Consider the following 15,112-nt stretch of genomic DNA (forward strand, 5'->3'; position numbering starts at 1 on the left):
CTTTTTTACATCTTGGAGATCAAAACTTGATTCAGTATTCCAAATGTGGCCTTACCAAGGCGTTATAAAATGGTATTAACACTTCATGTGAGCTTGATTCTATCCCTCTGTTAATGCAGCCTAGAACTGTGTTGGCTTTTTTAGCAGCTGTAGCACACTGCTGGCTCATATTTAAATGGTTGTCCACTATGACTCTAAAATCCCTCTCACACAGTTACTACTATTGAGCAAAGTACTACCAATACTGTACCTGTGCATTCTGTTTTTCTTGCCTAAATGTAGAACCTTACTTTTTTCATCATAGAATTTTATTTTGTTAGATAGCTCCCAATGTTCAAGTCTGTCAAAATCCTTCTGTATCTTAAACCTATCTTCCTGAGTATTGGCTATTCCTGCCAGCTTGGTGTCATCTGCAAATCTGATGAATTCCCCATCTAACCCCTTGTCCGAATCATTGAGGAAGATTTTGAAGAGTACTGGGCCTAAAACAGAGCCTTGGAGTACCCTACTGCATAGTTCCCTCCAAGTAGATGCAGTTCCATTGAGGACTAGATGTTGAATGTGGTTGATCAGCCAATTACGAATCTATCTGGTGGTGATGCTGTCAAATCCACATTTTTCTATTTTATCAAGTAGTAGGTTCTGGTCAACTTTATCAAATGCCTTATTGAAGTCCAAATTGATTAAATCAACAGCATTCCTCTGGTCCACTAATTTCGTCACTTTGTCAAAGAATGCAATAGGATTTATCTGGCATGATCTGTTTTTGACAAACCCATGTTAGCTTTGTCACTAGGTGTTATTTATTTTTATTTATTTATTTTGTCGATCACATATAAGATAACAGGTAAAAGTATAAACTAATTTGGATACTTGATTGTCTTTTCCAGAATGATAATTATTTATTTTTGTTTATTCAATTCACATAGTTGAATATCTCACATGATTCTTCTTGGCTTACAGAATTAAAAAAAAAACCACATGAAAATAAATAAACAGACATAAATAGACCAGATTAAACTATTAAAAAATACATAACCTGCAGCACTTACAATAATTGTTTATTATTTCAATTTGATAAAAATTGAGGACAGTATACCTTTTGTTATCTTACTTAACTAATTGTTACACTGGACATGTGGAATGCTAAATCAGAATTTGATAACAATTTACTAAACATGTCACAATGGCTTGATACACACATTATGCTATAATCCATGATGTATAAATCACAACAGCTGGGATCACCTATGTTTGAAACCCAAACCTAACAAATAACTTGTGGTTTAACATGGTGTATTAACCCAAATTACTCAGTTTTCCATAATGGAGTCTATTTTGTCTGTGATCAGAGTCCATTTTAAAAAAAAAGATGTTGAGACCATTATGGCAGTGAAAAGATGCACCTTACAGAATGACAAGATTTCCTGATGTGACTCTGAGCAAACTGTGGCTCTGTCCCCTATAAGTCCTGCTATCACATAAAACATAAAACACGCATACACTATCTAACCAGCATTATTTATTGTACTTTGATAGCAAATCTCAGGTATTTTTAAAACTCTGCTGTTCAATATTCTTCATCCTTTTATATGAATGCATTTTATTACATATGTTGACAATATACACCCAAATGTTCTCCATTATACTATAAGAAGCAGTTTATCATAAAGAAGAATCCTAGTTTAGCATTGAGATGACACACATGGCCAAGATTTCTTTCTTTTTTAAATGTGGACATCTTTTACTACTTCCTTATTTATTCTTTGTGATTTTCCTCAAGATTTACAGTTCTATATATAATTTTGCTGAATGTATTTCTTGGCTCCAATTATCAGAGAGGCTCCAAATCGAAAAATGGAATCTTACATTTGAATCACAAGAACAATTATTTTGGCAGTAAATACTTACTGGTTCAGCTCAAGATCCAAAGTGAAAGTTGAACCAAAGGCAGGGATGAGGAAACTCACTTGGGCCAGATGGATAACCTAAAAGAACAAAAACAAATTAAGGCAGATTCTTCTTTGACTTTTGCCTTCATCTATAGTAATAGCAAAAGGGGCTAAGATGATGAGCTTGTCAATCGAAAGGTCAGCAAATCCTTAGTGCTGTGTTACGGGGTGAGCTCCCATTACTCGTCTCAGCTTTTGCCAACCTAGCATTCAAAAGAATGTAAAAAATGCAAGTAGAAAAATAGGCACCACCTTTGGTGGGAAGGTAACAGTGTTACGTGCGCCTTTGCCATTTAGTCATCCTGGCCATATGACCACGGAGACGTCTTCGGACAGCGCTGCCTCTTCAGCTTTGAAACAGAGATGAGCACTGCCCCCTAGAGTCGGGAACGACTAGCACATAGGTGCGAGGGGGAACCTATGGTAATATCAAATAAGCTCTTATCCATTGCATATTATTGTAACAGAGTTGTTCTGCAATACTGTTTATGCAACCAATTGTGTCTGATCACACATATTCCCTCTTAAACTTAACTCTCCTTTCCTTCCATTCCCTTCATATGCATCCAGCAAGAAATTAATCTATTGCAATCATCACATACATAAGACAAAAGACACAGGTCCCTTTATAAAAATACAGAATACCTCATCACTGAATTTGAATTCACAACCACCATATCCAATACATCTGATACTAAAGAGAAGAATATAGAATTAATATAAAATTAATTTTGAGCAACCACCTTACTTGCTCAAAATGATTCTGCCTGTTCTATGAGGTCATCTAAAGAAAGACTCCTTATGCTCCAGTTCTGTTGTGCGATAGGTGGGCAAGAAGCTGGACTCTACAGCAGTGGCCTCCCTGATGTACAATATGTGACCCACAGAGATGAGTGCTCCTTGCATTGAAAAGGCACTGAAGATTATTCTCAGCAGGATTTGCTGACTGAGGGTCATTGGGAACCATTTATGGTTTTGTCCTGATGTTACTTTGAGGGGTAAGAGCTGTGGTTTGGAGAACATTTCATGCTCAATGTTTTTACTTTGTCAACTGCCCAGAATCTATATGAGGGCGTGATATAAAAAATTTGAAGGGAGGGAGTGAGGGAGAAAAGGAGGAAGGATCCCGTAGGGCAGGTTTTCCTCAGATATGCCCTTCATTATGCTTTTTCAGTTCTGTCATACCCTAGCCTGAGAATGACCTAGGTCCTAGGAACAAGGAACCACTTGCTCTGAGGTAGCTGCAGTCCCAAGGGTTGATCTTGTGTGCCTATACAGTAGGAAAAATGGATCATGATGGAGCAAAGAAAAATGAATTGTTTCCTGGTTAAGGTCACACCTTATCTTATGGCAAAGATGGCATGAGAGAACAGTCAGAAATTGCATTTCTCCCTGGTTAATTGTATGTTGCCCTGATTTCACAGGCTCAGGGAGTACATGTGAGAGTCAGAAAAGTACACAGATCCAAGTTCTTCAAACTTCAGGACCCTGGGAAAAAGGCATTCCCATCTGTATTACCTCTGCAGTGGGAAAAATCTGGAGACCTCAAAACCCCAAAGACTAGCAAAAGGCACAACTCTGGTTTCTTAGGTGCTGACTTCCTGCTTCTGGAACCCCAAACAAGCTTGGACAAAATAGAAATAGCAGAATAGTGAGATAAAACATTTCCTTCTTACTAGTTAGGGAATAGCAGCCCCTCCCCAAAAAAACTGGCTTTTAGTGCTGATGGACCTGAATTCCATGCTGCTAAACATGTTCCAGTTAATTCTGACTTATTATTTGCAGGATACTATACCCCAATGCCAAACATCCCAAATTATTAATGTCTTGTTTGTTGTTTGTTTGTTTGTTAAGCTATCCCCTTCTGTTGATAGGAATTTTTATGTTTAAAACAAAAGTTAAAGTTAAATTATAAAACAGCGTAATGAAATCAATCCAATTAAATTAATTCACAGTTAAAACTTGGTAAAACCAGCACTCCTCCCTGAAGAAAGCATTCAACAACTGGGAGCCCAATAGAAAAAGACTTTCTTTTGAATATCGGATATCTAACCATCTTGCAGTGGGATCACCTTCATAAAGCCTTTTATTGATCTAAGTAATCAGGCAAGTTCTATCCACAATGCAGGGGGGGGTGGGAAATAACCAAACCCTATGCTTGGCTTAGAGCTCAAGTCAATGTTTTAGTGCAGCCAAGCAAAGCTTCTTCAGCGAATTTTAATTGAGTGTGATTCTGACTCCGATCTTGAACAGTACACATCTTTTTGCATAAAAGTTTACTTCAACCATCTTGGCTAACCAATGAGTAGCTTATTCACTACTCCGCAGCTTTCAAATCCTGTTTTTACAACCAGCTTGGATAAGAGTCAACTCAAAACTGCCTATCATATATTAAAAGATGAGAATAGGACTTCCCATCATCACCTGGTAAATCTCATGGGGTTTTTTCCCCCTTGAATCTTATAAAAACTCAAATGAAAGTGCAATACAGATAGTTCATGTTTAACAAATGCCCTATCCAGCAACTATTTGAAGTTATGACAGTGCTGAAAAATAACTTTACAACAGTCCTTGCACTTAAAACCATTGCAGCGTCCATGCATCCGAGATCAGGGCAGCGCACAACTGATGGAGTTTACAACTATCTCAGAATCCCAAGGTCACATGGTTATTACTTGGACACTTCACAGATGGCTTCCAAGAAGCAGAAACAATGCAAAAGCCAGCAGTAAAATTGCAAGTTGCGACCACGTTATTTCTTGCTTAATGACAGCAGCGATTTGCTTAACTTAATAATATAATAACCACAGCAAAAGTGAGATCATGAGGCATTGAAGTTACATGATGTCTCGTTTAATGACCATGTTACTTAATGATAGATTTGCTGATCCCAATTGTGGTTGTTAAGGAGGACAAACTATTTGAAAAACAGAATGATATGAGCTTCTGGGAATGGATATTTGGCAACTTTTGACTAGAGAAAGAGACCCAGATAGTTTTTGAATTACTATGGGAATTGGAACCATAATTTCCATTGCTAACTGATGTGGTCATAAAGTGCAATGTCCATGACTTCATTGCATAGCAAGAGCAACCCCTGCAGTTCTGTTGCTGTAGTTAAATGAGGATCATATGTCATCAGGTAAGCACTTCCTTGCTACTTCCTGCCAGCTTCTAACAGCCAAAGTTGAAGTCCCAGAGGACTTGCGAGCAGACCAATAGGTAAGTAAGCAGCTGAGTGGGAGAGAGAGCACAAGTAGCCCAGTTAGCATGATACAAGCATAACGAGGCTCAGGGAAGATTCAAGATGCGGAAGACTTACCAGAGCAACTTGTGACCTTCCCTGTTGGCTTCCCTACCAAGTTTTCTTGTGGGAAGCTGGCAGGAAAAGTCACAAATTGTAATCCATATGACTACATCAAGCTGCAACTGTCATAAATGTGGGCCGGTTTATGACCACAGGGATGGAAGGATGGTCAGAACTTTGGGGACGAGTCATAAACTCCACTTGTTTAGTGCTACTGTAACTTTGAACAGTTGCTGAATGATTAGCTGTTAACCAAGGACTACCTGCAGATAGATAATGAAGCCGTTCCAATTATAATGTTATTTTTTTATAGAAAATACAAATATGACAATATAATTGATACAATTAAACTTCTGCACAACTCTGAATTTCATTAACGTTTAAAAATTAAAGAATGGTGGACATAAGTGATTTCTGGATACCACAACCAATTTATATACAAACCCAGCCTCGTTCCTTCCCTGGAACTGCAGGAAACTACAGACCGTTTGTTACGACACCTCAACACGTGGATCTTTAGGAAAGAGGAAGCTCAGTGAATGAAGTTGAACTGAGCTGCTGCAGCTGACCACCTGCAAGGACTAATTAAAGCAGGCACAAACCAACATTGACACAGAGTCAATATTATGATTATTTTTTCCAAAAGATTTTTGCAAGACACAGGAGCCAATATGAGTTCTGGTGTCAGTTCAGAGAATGAAGCAGTATTTACTGTATTCTATGCAGTAGCACAACTGAAACCCTGGATTATAAGGATAGCTACTTGGCATCTAAATCTTTGCACCATTTTGCACTCTAGCACTCTGATTTCACTTTTGCTTGAACATTAATAAGACAAAATATCAATATATAATGTGCTTATTGGAATGTACTAGAATTGTAAGATCTGCAACGTAATGGCTTAGGGAACTGCACTTTGCAAATATGTGCGGTATTTAGAACAGCAGTGTCTAGCCAAAGGAGATGTTTGCTTTCCTTCCAGCTTTTATTAGTTTTTTTTTCCTTAAGTTTCTTCTACAGTCTGCATATACCTCAAACTTTTGTGTATATATTTCTCACACAATTCCCTGAGTACATTCATGTTCATAAACATAGTTTCACGCAGCTTGGTCAGGAAATGGAAACTGGCAGGAATTTGGGCAGAAACAAACAAGTAACACTTTTAGTCAACAACAGACATATGTTCCTACTGCACAAAGTCTGGATTCAGAAACATAGGAATGTGTATGGCCCACTGAATTGGACCCGTGGCCCATTTAGTCCCGCAGTCTGTTCTCACAGTTGCCAACCAATAGCTAACCAGCAGCCAACCAACTATACAAGGAAGCCCACTAGTCTGCCAGGTGGATGGCCATCAAGGCTAATAGTCATGATTTCTGTGAATTGTTCCAACCCTGTTTTGAACCCAGATAAAATAACAGCCAGAAATAGTTTGTGGCAGTGAATTTCAAAGTTTCAATTATATGCAGTATAAAGGTTTTCACTGTACTAAAGCTCAATATAAAATGCATGAAATCATAAATTGGAATACCATTTCCCCCAAAATAAGACATCCCCTGATATAATAAGCCCAATCGGGCTTTTGAGCGCATGGCAATAAGGCCAACTGCCTATTTCAGGATTCAAAAAAAACTTAAGTCCGGGTCTTATTTTCAGAGAAACATGGTACTACTTTAAGTTTGTAATGTTCTGTTGTATTTCTCACAGGGTATGGCCTTGCATGTCAGAAGGAAGTTTAAGCTGCTGCATCATACTCGCTTCCTCCTTCTCTCTCACCTTTTTAAATTAGCATTCGTCTTAAAATGTTGCACATAAAACTAAAAGTTGCTTTATAAAAGCCTGCAACTATGGATGGAAGTTGGCCGCTGCTAGTGTCCTCAAAAAATAAGTCCACTCCTTTATAAAGCCTTCTGTCAGCAATGATCAATAAAAGCTTGTGGCAAAGAGTTCCATAAGCAAAAAATACATTTTGTGACATGCTTTTTTCCCTTCAGTTGAGAGTGTATTAGCACCAATTGCATGTGTTCTGAGGACAACTTCTTCAATATTGGGATTTAAATTATATCAGAGAATGCCCATAAACAAGCAGAGCAACAGCGTGCTAATGGGAGGAGGTTTGGTAATGGAATGTGAAATCAAATGGATCATCAGAGTGGTTGGAACAATGGGAGAAATGTAGACAACAGTCTAAAAGCTTCTGGGACTAAATCCTGGCTCAGATTTAACCCTGCTAAAATGCTGCTGCGGCATATTGAATTAATGCAATTTTTGGCTTTATAATAGAGGAGGAAGGAAGGGCTAAGGCTAAAAATAAGGGCTAAGAAAAAGAAATTTACTCAAACATGAGAGTTAGTTCTGGTTTGTGATTTGCTCATTCCTTTTCCTGCAGAAGACAGGACAATTGTGGCGTGAAGTGGTGAGAATATTTCAAGGGCTGAAAAACATGATTTCCAAGAAAACACTATAGAAGGTTCAACATAAAAGACAAGATAAGTTCAGAATATATTGCAAAGAGAAGGAACATATGTAATGCTTCCTTCTGGTTGGTATTTACAACATATTTAAGCAGAGGAAAAGGTCACTCCAAATTTCAGTTTAGATAGTGACTCCTTTTGCTCACATTGAGTCATGGTGAGGAGCTGATTTAAAGGCTACAGTAGGAGAAGAAAATTGAAAGTCTCCCTTTCTCTTCCCCACAAAGGATACAGTCATATAAACAAATTGGATGGTTAAAATATATTCAATATTTTCAAAAATATTTGAAAAAAGTCTGTCCTGCAAAGCTTATGAAGAACCTTAGTACTCATGGAGTAACACTATAGATTACCAGCTGATAGGGCATTCATGGGAGAGGGTGTCGAGAATGCTAATAGGGCGGTTGCAAGGTGCAATCAAGGCCCCACCCCTCACTTTTTATGTGTATCGCATATCCCACAGGCATGAGACAAAAATAATGAAATAAAACAGCCAGGATTTTACTGCTCAGGAAAAAAAAATAAAGGTAAATTGGGATCACAAAAGAATTTCAGGGATTGATATTAACAGTTCTCTTGCTAATTAATTGTCACTTGATTTCACAAACTGATACGCCATCAACTTCTGGATTATTCTGGGAAGCTTACAAAATTTTAAATGTTAAAGTAGCATACTCAGCAAAATAACAAACTCTAGAAGTCTTAATGAAAAGATAAATTCTATTACTCAATTATAAACCAGGCCTGCAAAAAGCCAGTCTTTTTTGCATCTTCTTTCTGCCATCAATTGGTAATCTAAATTTTGTACATGTCCAATAGCAATTTGTTCCAAAATACTGCCATGAAAAAAAATCCCAAATTCTTTTGTAATATTTTAAAACTTCTTGACAATCATCTGTAGTAAAACACATATGTGACACCCATTTTTCTCATTTACAATAAATTCCAAAATATCAAATGCTTAATCGCATCTTACTACAAAAAAAATAAAATTACCAACTACTGATATGATCTAGAATTTTCTATTTCTCTTTGGCACTATTTAGGTTTGGCTAGATATTTCACCCCAGAAATGGCAAGCCTGTTATACACGATGAGAAGATTGGGGTTCTTGGTGTCGATGAAGTAAATAAAAAAAAGTATTTCTAAAAAGATATACAGTGAAGCAATCACATGCAAATGATATCGAAATAGTGAAAACTAAAATTAAAGAAAACCAAAAGGCAAAAAAACCCTAAGGAGATCCAAATGTATCTCGCCGATTAACGTGTACCAAATGGTAGTTATAGGTCATTGCAAGCAAGTATAAATGGTATTCATGGTGGTACATGTATCACTTTATATGTATTATTTGTTAACTGGTAGTAAAGTGTAGTAAAGTGTCCCTGCATGCTTTGCTGGATTTTTAGAAATTCTGAACTCTCTACACTGCACTGATTCATTTGAGTTCAGAAATTTAATACTTGGGTTATATATGGTCCGGCAGGAATATTAGAAATAAATTCATCATGCATGTTACAACCAACATTTTTGAATATACATTATAAACAATGATATCTCTGGACCCTGAGGAAAGAAATGGTGAAGAAATGGACAAAAAAAGGCAAGTACCGGATCTTTGTAATTCATCTCTGGACAAGAAGAAGCCTTGAGATTGCCCACAAGTGCTACAGGCAGTTGCTTCTCATAGGAAGACAGCAAGACAACAGTCTCTAATGTGTTTAGGGCTCTGAGGCAAAAGAATAGCCATCTTGCTCAAAACATGCTTGGTGTCTTTAAAAGGAGATTGGTTTTCCATATTTCTTTTTCTAAGCACTTTCAGGAATTGCTTAATAACTGGTTTTCAGTTATTAGGAATCTTTGGATCAATAAGTCTGAAAACACTAGGTCAGTTTCCTTCAATTCTTAGAGAAAGAATTTTTAATATACAAGTTTAAGGACTTAAAATGTGTGTTTAGGATGGGGAAGAAATAAACAGCAGAAGAGTAATTAGAACTTTGATTTTGAAAACCTATAAATGGACTAAGAGTCCAGCTAAATTTGAAATATGATTTTGGAATTAATTACAATAATCTCTTTTATCAGTAAATGTTGTTGTTTGGGATGATATTTTGAAGATTGGACACTAGAGGGAACTAGAAGGAACTAAAGATTTATTAAAAGAGAATGGTGCAAAATATTTTAAAATTGGACATACTGAAGGGTATTTTTGAACAATGGATATATACAATAATTTTAAAAGTGTCTGCCTCTGTAGATCGTCTGTGTTTAAAAGATGTTACGGAACAGGTTTACTAGACAAGGCTGAGACTGATTGAAAAAGAATTCAAAAATAAAATGCTACAAGAATAAAATCAAAAGAGATGCAACACAGGACACATAAAAAAACTGTCTGATGTCCATATAATAAAAAGGGATATACAAATAATAAACCAAGAAAGTGACCTGGAATATTTCTTGTATTTTAGAAGGAGATGATGTATTAAAATTATTTAAACTTGAAGGGGGAAGTCATGTTCATATATATATATATATATATATATATGCTATATATATATATATATATATAGCATTTAATTTGCTATATTCATCTTTATTATGTTTTAATCTTACTATACAAAAAAAATGAAATAAAATTACAAACCTTGAAATCTCCACTTCAAAATGAAATTCATATTTACCTATAGAAATTTTTCAGTTCATTATAATAAACTACAAAAATAATCTGGGATAGATACTATACTGTTCATTCTATATTTCAGTCTTTTATCACATTTGGAATTAAATGATAGATCCATATAATAGTCAGTATAATGCTATATAATTCTACAATTCCCTTTTTCCATAATTAAGTTTATTCTATAACAATTAATAAATCACAAGCTTGTTTCCCTACATTGATGAAATTATCAGTTTTCTTCAGTTTCCACCTCTTCTGTTTTTGTTTTGTTTTGTTTTTTGTGCTTTTGTTCAGAACATTGAATTACTTCTTAATTGATCAGTTCCCGTTCCTATGAAGAAGGCTTTAATTACTGATCTCATTTTATTTCTTTTGTAGCAAATTAATGATCAGTTCCATGTTCATACAAAACCAGTACCTGATTAATTAATCAGCTGTCCACCAGTATCAAGCCAACCATGCTGATTCAAAGGAATATGCAACTAGTTTTAATTTAAGACACTATTGATATTGAAAACAATCAGTACTTTTTTCCAGGTTTTACAGAGGATGACATTTTATTGCACAAATGTGGCCTAAAAAAGACCAGAAGACTACAGATACAACTTTGAAATACAACCATTCTACAATGAAATCATGTGAACTTTCATAAAAATGTAGAATGAAAAAATGTTCGGGAGCAATTCTAGATTTGCTTAAATTTGGAAATTTGGAAATGTAAACCTGTCAGAATGTAAAACAAAATAATGCCAGAAAATCCCAGAAAAGCTTATGAAACATCTCACAAGCTTTATCATAAAACGGGCACTATGCAGAATTAGAATTTTTAATACTGTCCTGCCTTGCCCAACTTGTCCTCTGCCCATTTATTTATCTAGACAACAGATTAACTCTGGACAACAGATTAACTCTGGAATAAACTATCCTCTGAGGGAACTACAGACAGAATGAAAAACATAAAGGAGGATCTGTAGATTGAATCACCTACCCACTATAATTGGCCATGTACTGCATATATTGTTATATAAATTGTGTGACACCCCCACATCCAGCTGCAGCAGCAGCAATTCTACCTTTGCTCCCATCGTGGCAGAGTGATTATCTAATTCATTATGGATGAGATCTTCCGCGCACCTTCAATTAAATCTAGTTTAACATACACCTACAATAGAGTTTAATGGAATCCATTAAAGAGGTTTTGATGAAAGAAAGTGTAGAAGGCAAAAGTAGATCAGAAAAAAATTAGAGCTGGAATTTTCTTACAGAACAGAATGGAAACAGTGGGGAGACAGACCTCCCAGTGACTAACTTTAACTACATTCTTCTGCCAGTTTTTGACAATTTCCCATCTTTTCAATGATTCTATAAAATCTTCCTGCTCTTAAATGTTTGGAGAGGCTAAATTTTTAAGTTGTGTTATTTAGCTTCTACTTGTTCTATTTCAGTTTATTTTTCTAAAATGAATGACTTGGTAGGATGGTAATCTTGAGTATCAATTAAGTAAAGTATATTTTATTATTATTATTAATATTCATACCATTCTTTTAACCCAACAGCTATTTTCCCACCTAGCAACCTGTGAAATTGGTCCAAAGCCACATGTAGAGCTTCCTTGGGTCTTTCTAGTTGTAGTCTACTTTACTCCACTTTGTCTCTAAATACCCAGAAACATTGGGAAAGGCAATAATAAATCTTTGTGGTCTTATTTAGTTTGACACTAAGTAATTGGCAAGTTATATGCCTACAGGAACAGTTATTATGCAATGACATGTGATCATGTTATTATTGCCATACATTCATCTTCAGAAGAAAGAGGCTGCCGCATGAATTACTGTTCTACCCTGCCTCCTTTAGAGTTATTTTGTATTAATAGGATCTGAATGTTCAGTTTGTAACTGATATATGACAATGACATGCCCAAAATTTGGATAGAGATGCCAGAATGAAATAGAATAGGTACCTTCTAAAACAGGGTTCCCCAATCCCTGCCATGTTGGGAAGCAAGCCGTACAAATGACAGATCTCCATGTGCACAAGCAGTGGACTTGCACGAGAAACCATCCCCTCCCTCCCACAAACCCCAACTGCCACCACTGCCAGTCCATGAAAGGTTGGGGACTATTGTTTCAAAACCTGGATGTTTTTGCTTTTTTACACTGACAGGTCCAAATTAAGGTAATTGTTTATTATAGGTTTATTTTGTGCCTTTGTGTCACTGTTGCCTCCTGGCGAATGGTGTAGTTCCTGCAATTTTCCAAGTGATTTGCCACTGCCTTCTCCCTAGGGCTGAGAAAATTGACTGGCCTAGAGTCACACATCTGGCTTTGTGCTTCAGGAAGGATTAGAACTTAACAACTCTCCCAAACTGGCTGACAAACTAAGCTAGCTAAATATATTTTACAAGGAAATCAATGGTAAGTCTGTCACACTGAATTAATTGAAAACTGGACTCTATATGATGCATTTAATATTGAAGGATGGTAAATGTTATTTTATTTTTTAAAAAATAAAGTCTTTATAAAGAGGGCCTCAAGTTAGTGAAATATGGAAAACATAATACACTACATTCATGGGGTGAAGGAAATAATTTTCCCACTCTGAGACTACCTCTCCAGCAGTCTCACAAATGTTTCTTGACAAAGCTTTCGTTGCACAATCTTCCTGTCTCTTGTAGTATAACCCTTCTTTTTTTATTCTTACCACAGATAGACTACCTCTACAATGTTTTTCGATTAGCAGCACATTGAGCAGTCCATCTGGAAGCACTCTAATTTTGCAAGTGGGTCTTTTTGCATAGGGAAGTGAGCCAGTTCTGCAGGTCCTGCCAGAAAATACTTCACTGTCCATCTCTAATATTCTTCTTTGAAATTAAATTCCCAGAATGCCGCCAACTGTTAATTCCTATCACAACTCCAGGGGATTTCACAGTGGTTAGAACCAGAATTAAAATGCAGCAAAGCAAAATAATCTGTGTGACCAATGCTTTTTCTTCTATTTCTTCCTGCTTAAGGAAGGCAGAGCCAAAGGAAACAAAAATTCTCTAAATTTTGCAAGTGGGTCTTTTTGCAGATTCTATTCTTGGGGACAATTCTACATCCTATCTAACAAAACTATCATGCTGCCATAGAAGATATGATATAAAAGACACTGAGATCCTACAACAGCATAGAAATAATATTGTGCAAATATTTTAAATATAGGAAGTCATCAGAATAGGAAATATGTATTTTGAGATGAAAAATGGCCAGGCATCAATTTCTAAAATGTGTGAATTTGAGTGAGAATTTCTCCTATCCACTTAACTTTGGTGTAATAGTTAAAGTGAGGGGTTAAAAACCAGGAGACTGTGAGTTCTAGGTCTCCCTTAGGCATGAAAGGCAGCTGGATGATTTTGGAGCAGTCATTCTCTCTCAGCCTTCACAGGGTTGTTGTGTGGAATATAGGAGCAGAACTATTAAATACGTTCAGCTTCTTGAGTTATACAGACATACCTCATAATATTATGCTTTGCTTTATTGCACTTCACAGATACTGCATTTCTTTTTTTACCCTCCATCAGAAAAAGATTAGAACTTGCTAAAGCTCAGATTATTAGCATTTTAGCAATCAAGCATTTCTACTTAAGGTATGTATATTTTCAGATACAATGCTATTGCACATTTAATAGTACAGCACAGTACAGTATGGTGTAATTATATATGCACTTGAAAAACAAAAATTTTTTTTTACTCTATTGAAATATCCATTTTCTATGATCTATAACCAAACCCACAATATGTCTGACATATACCTATATATATATTTAAAAAGGCTGGATAAATTAATAACAGCAACGGCGTTCATTTACCTAGAATATCTAACAAGATATATTAAAAACAGACCATATCCATTAACATATCTTTACTCTGGAGACAAAGAAGAATTTTTAATTCTTTACTGAATTGTGAATGTTCAGTTAAAAAAACAATTCCCTATGTATAACAACTTGTTTCCCCTCTGAAATTATTAAGAGTGTAGCAACTTTCTGAACTTAGTAGTTGAAGTAGCTATTATCTAAAATTTTGAAATTAATTAATTATTTTTTTAGAAAGAAGAAAAACTATCAAAAATATCCAATTCTCCCTGAAGCTTCATCCCCTGGCCTCTTCTGCTTGGCAGCATTTTTAAAACTAAGGCAGCTCTGCAAATAAGCCTTCCCTCAATTGCTTTAAGATCTCTAATTTTATCTACAGTATGTAGTTGGCATACTGAGGTCAGTAGAACAAGAGAAAGATGAAAATGTGAGCAGATGAGATTAAGAGATCCAATAGGAATGCACAAATTTCCCACAAATATTTAACTAATGATGCTTTATGTTTTGAGACATTATAAAAATCTATCACTGTATTATAAATAGCTATGCAAGTATCCTTACAAAGGTCAGGCATATCTTTCCTGAAGAAACTATCTATGACAGCCATACATGTCCATAACAGGCTCTGTGCATCAGAATATTGACTTGTGCATCATAACATCAATATACACAAATGAAACGTTCATGAAGCAAAAATGTAAATCACACCATTTGAATCATAGCAACATAATGCAGGTATTACAATCTTATCTAGGCTCCCACCTTTCTGAATTCAAAATCAGCAATGTCATAATTCTCACTGGCTGAGCTTGTGTGGCACAATTAATTGCAATTTATCAACTTTTT

The 15,112-nt window shown here is 35.9% G+C and overlaps 1 protein-coding gene across 14 annotated transcripts in view; it reads right to left on the reverse strand.

Moving 5' to 3' along the window:
- Window positions 1–15,112, reverse strand: part of ADAM11 (ADAM metallopeptidase domain 11) — a 154,841-nt gene that overhangs the window by 67,772 nt on the left and 71,957 nt on the right. For all 14 annotated transcript variants that reach the window (XM_058184100.1, XM_058184099.1, XM_058184098.1 and 11 more), the window contains one exon: window positions 1,912–1,988. In XM_058184100.1, coding sequence (XP_058040083.1) covers window positions 1,912–1,988 — 77 coding nt within the window. The remainder of the gene's footprint in view (window positions 1–1,911; window positions 1,989–15,112) is intronic.

Source organism: Ahaetulla prasina, chromosome 4 (assembly GCF_028640845.1).
Source record: "Ahaetulla prasina isolate Xishuangbanna chromosome 4, ASM2864084v1, whole genome shotgun sequence".
Classification (NCBI taxonomy): domain Eukaryota; kingdom Metazoa; phylum Chordata; class Lepidosauria; order Squamata; family Colubridae; genus Ahaetulla; species Ahaetulla prasina.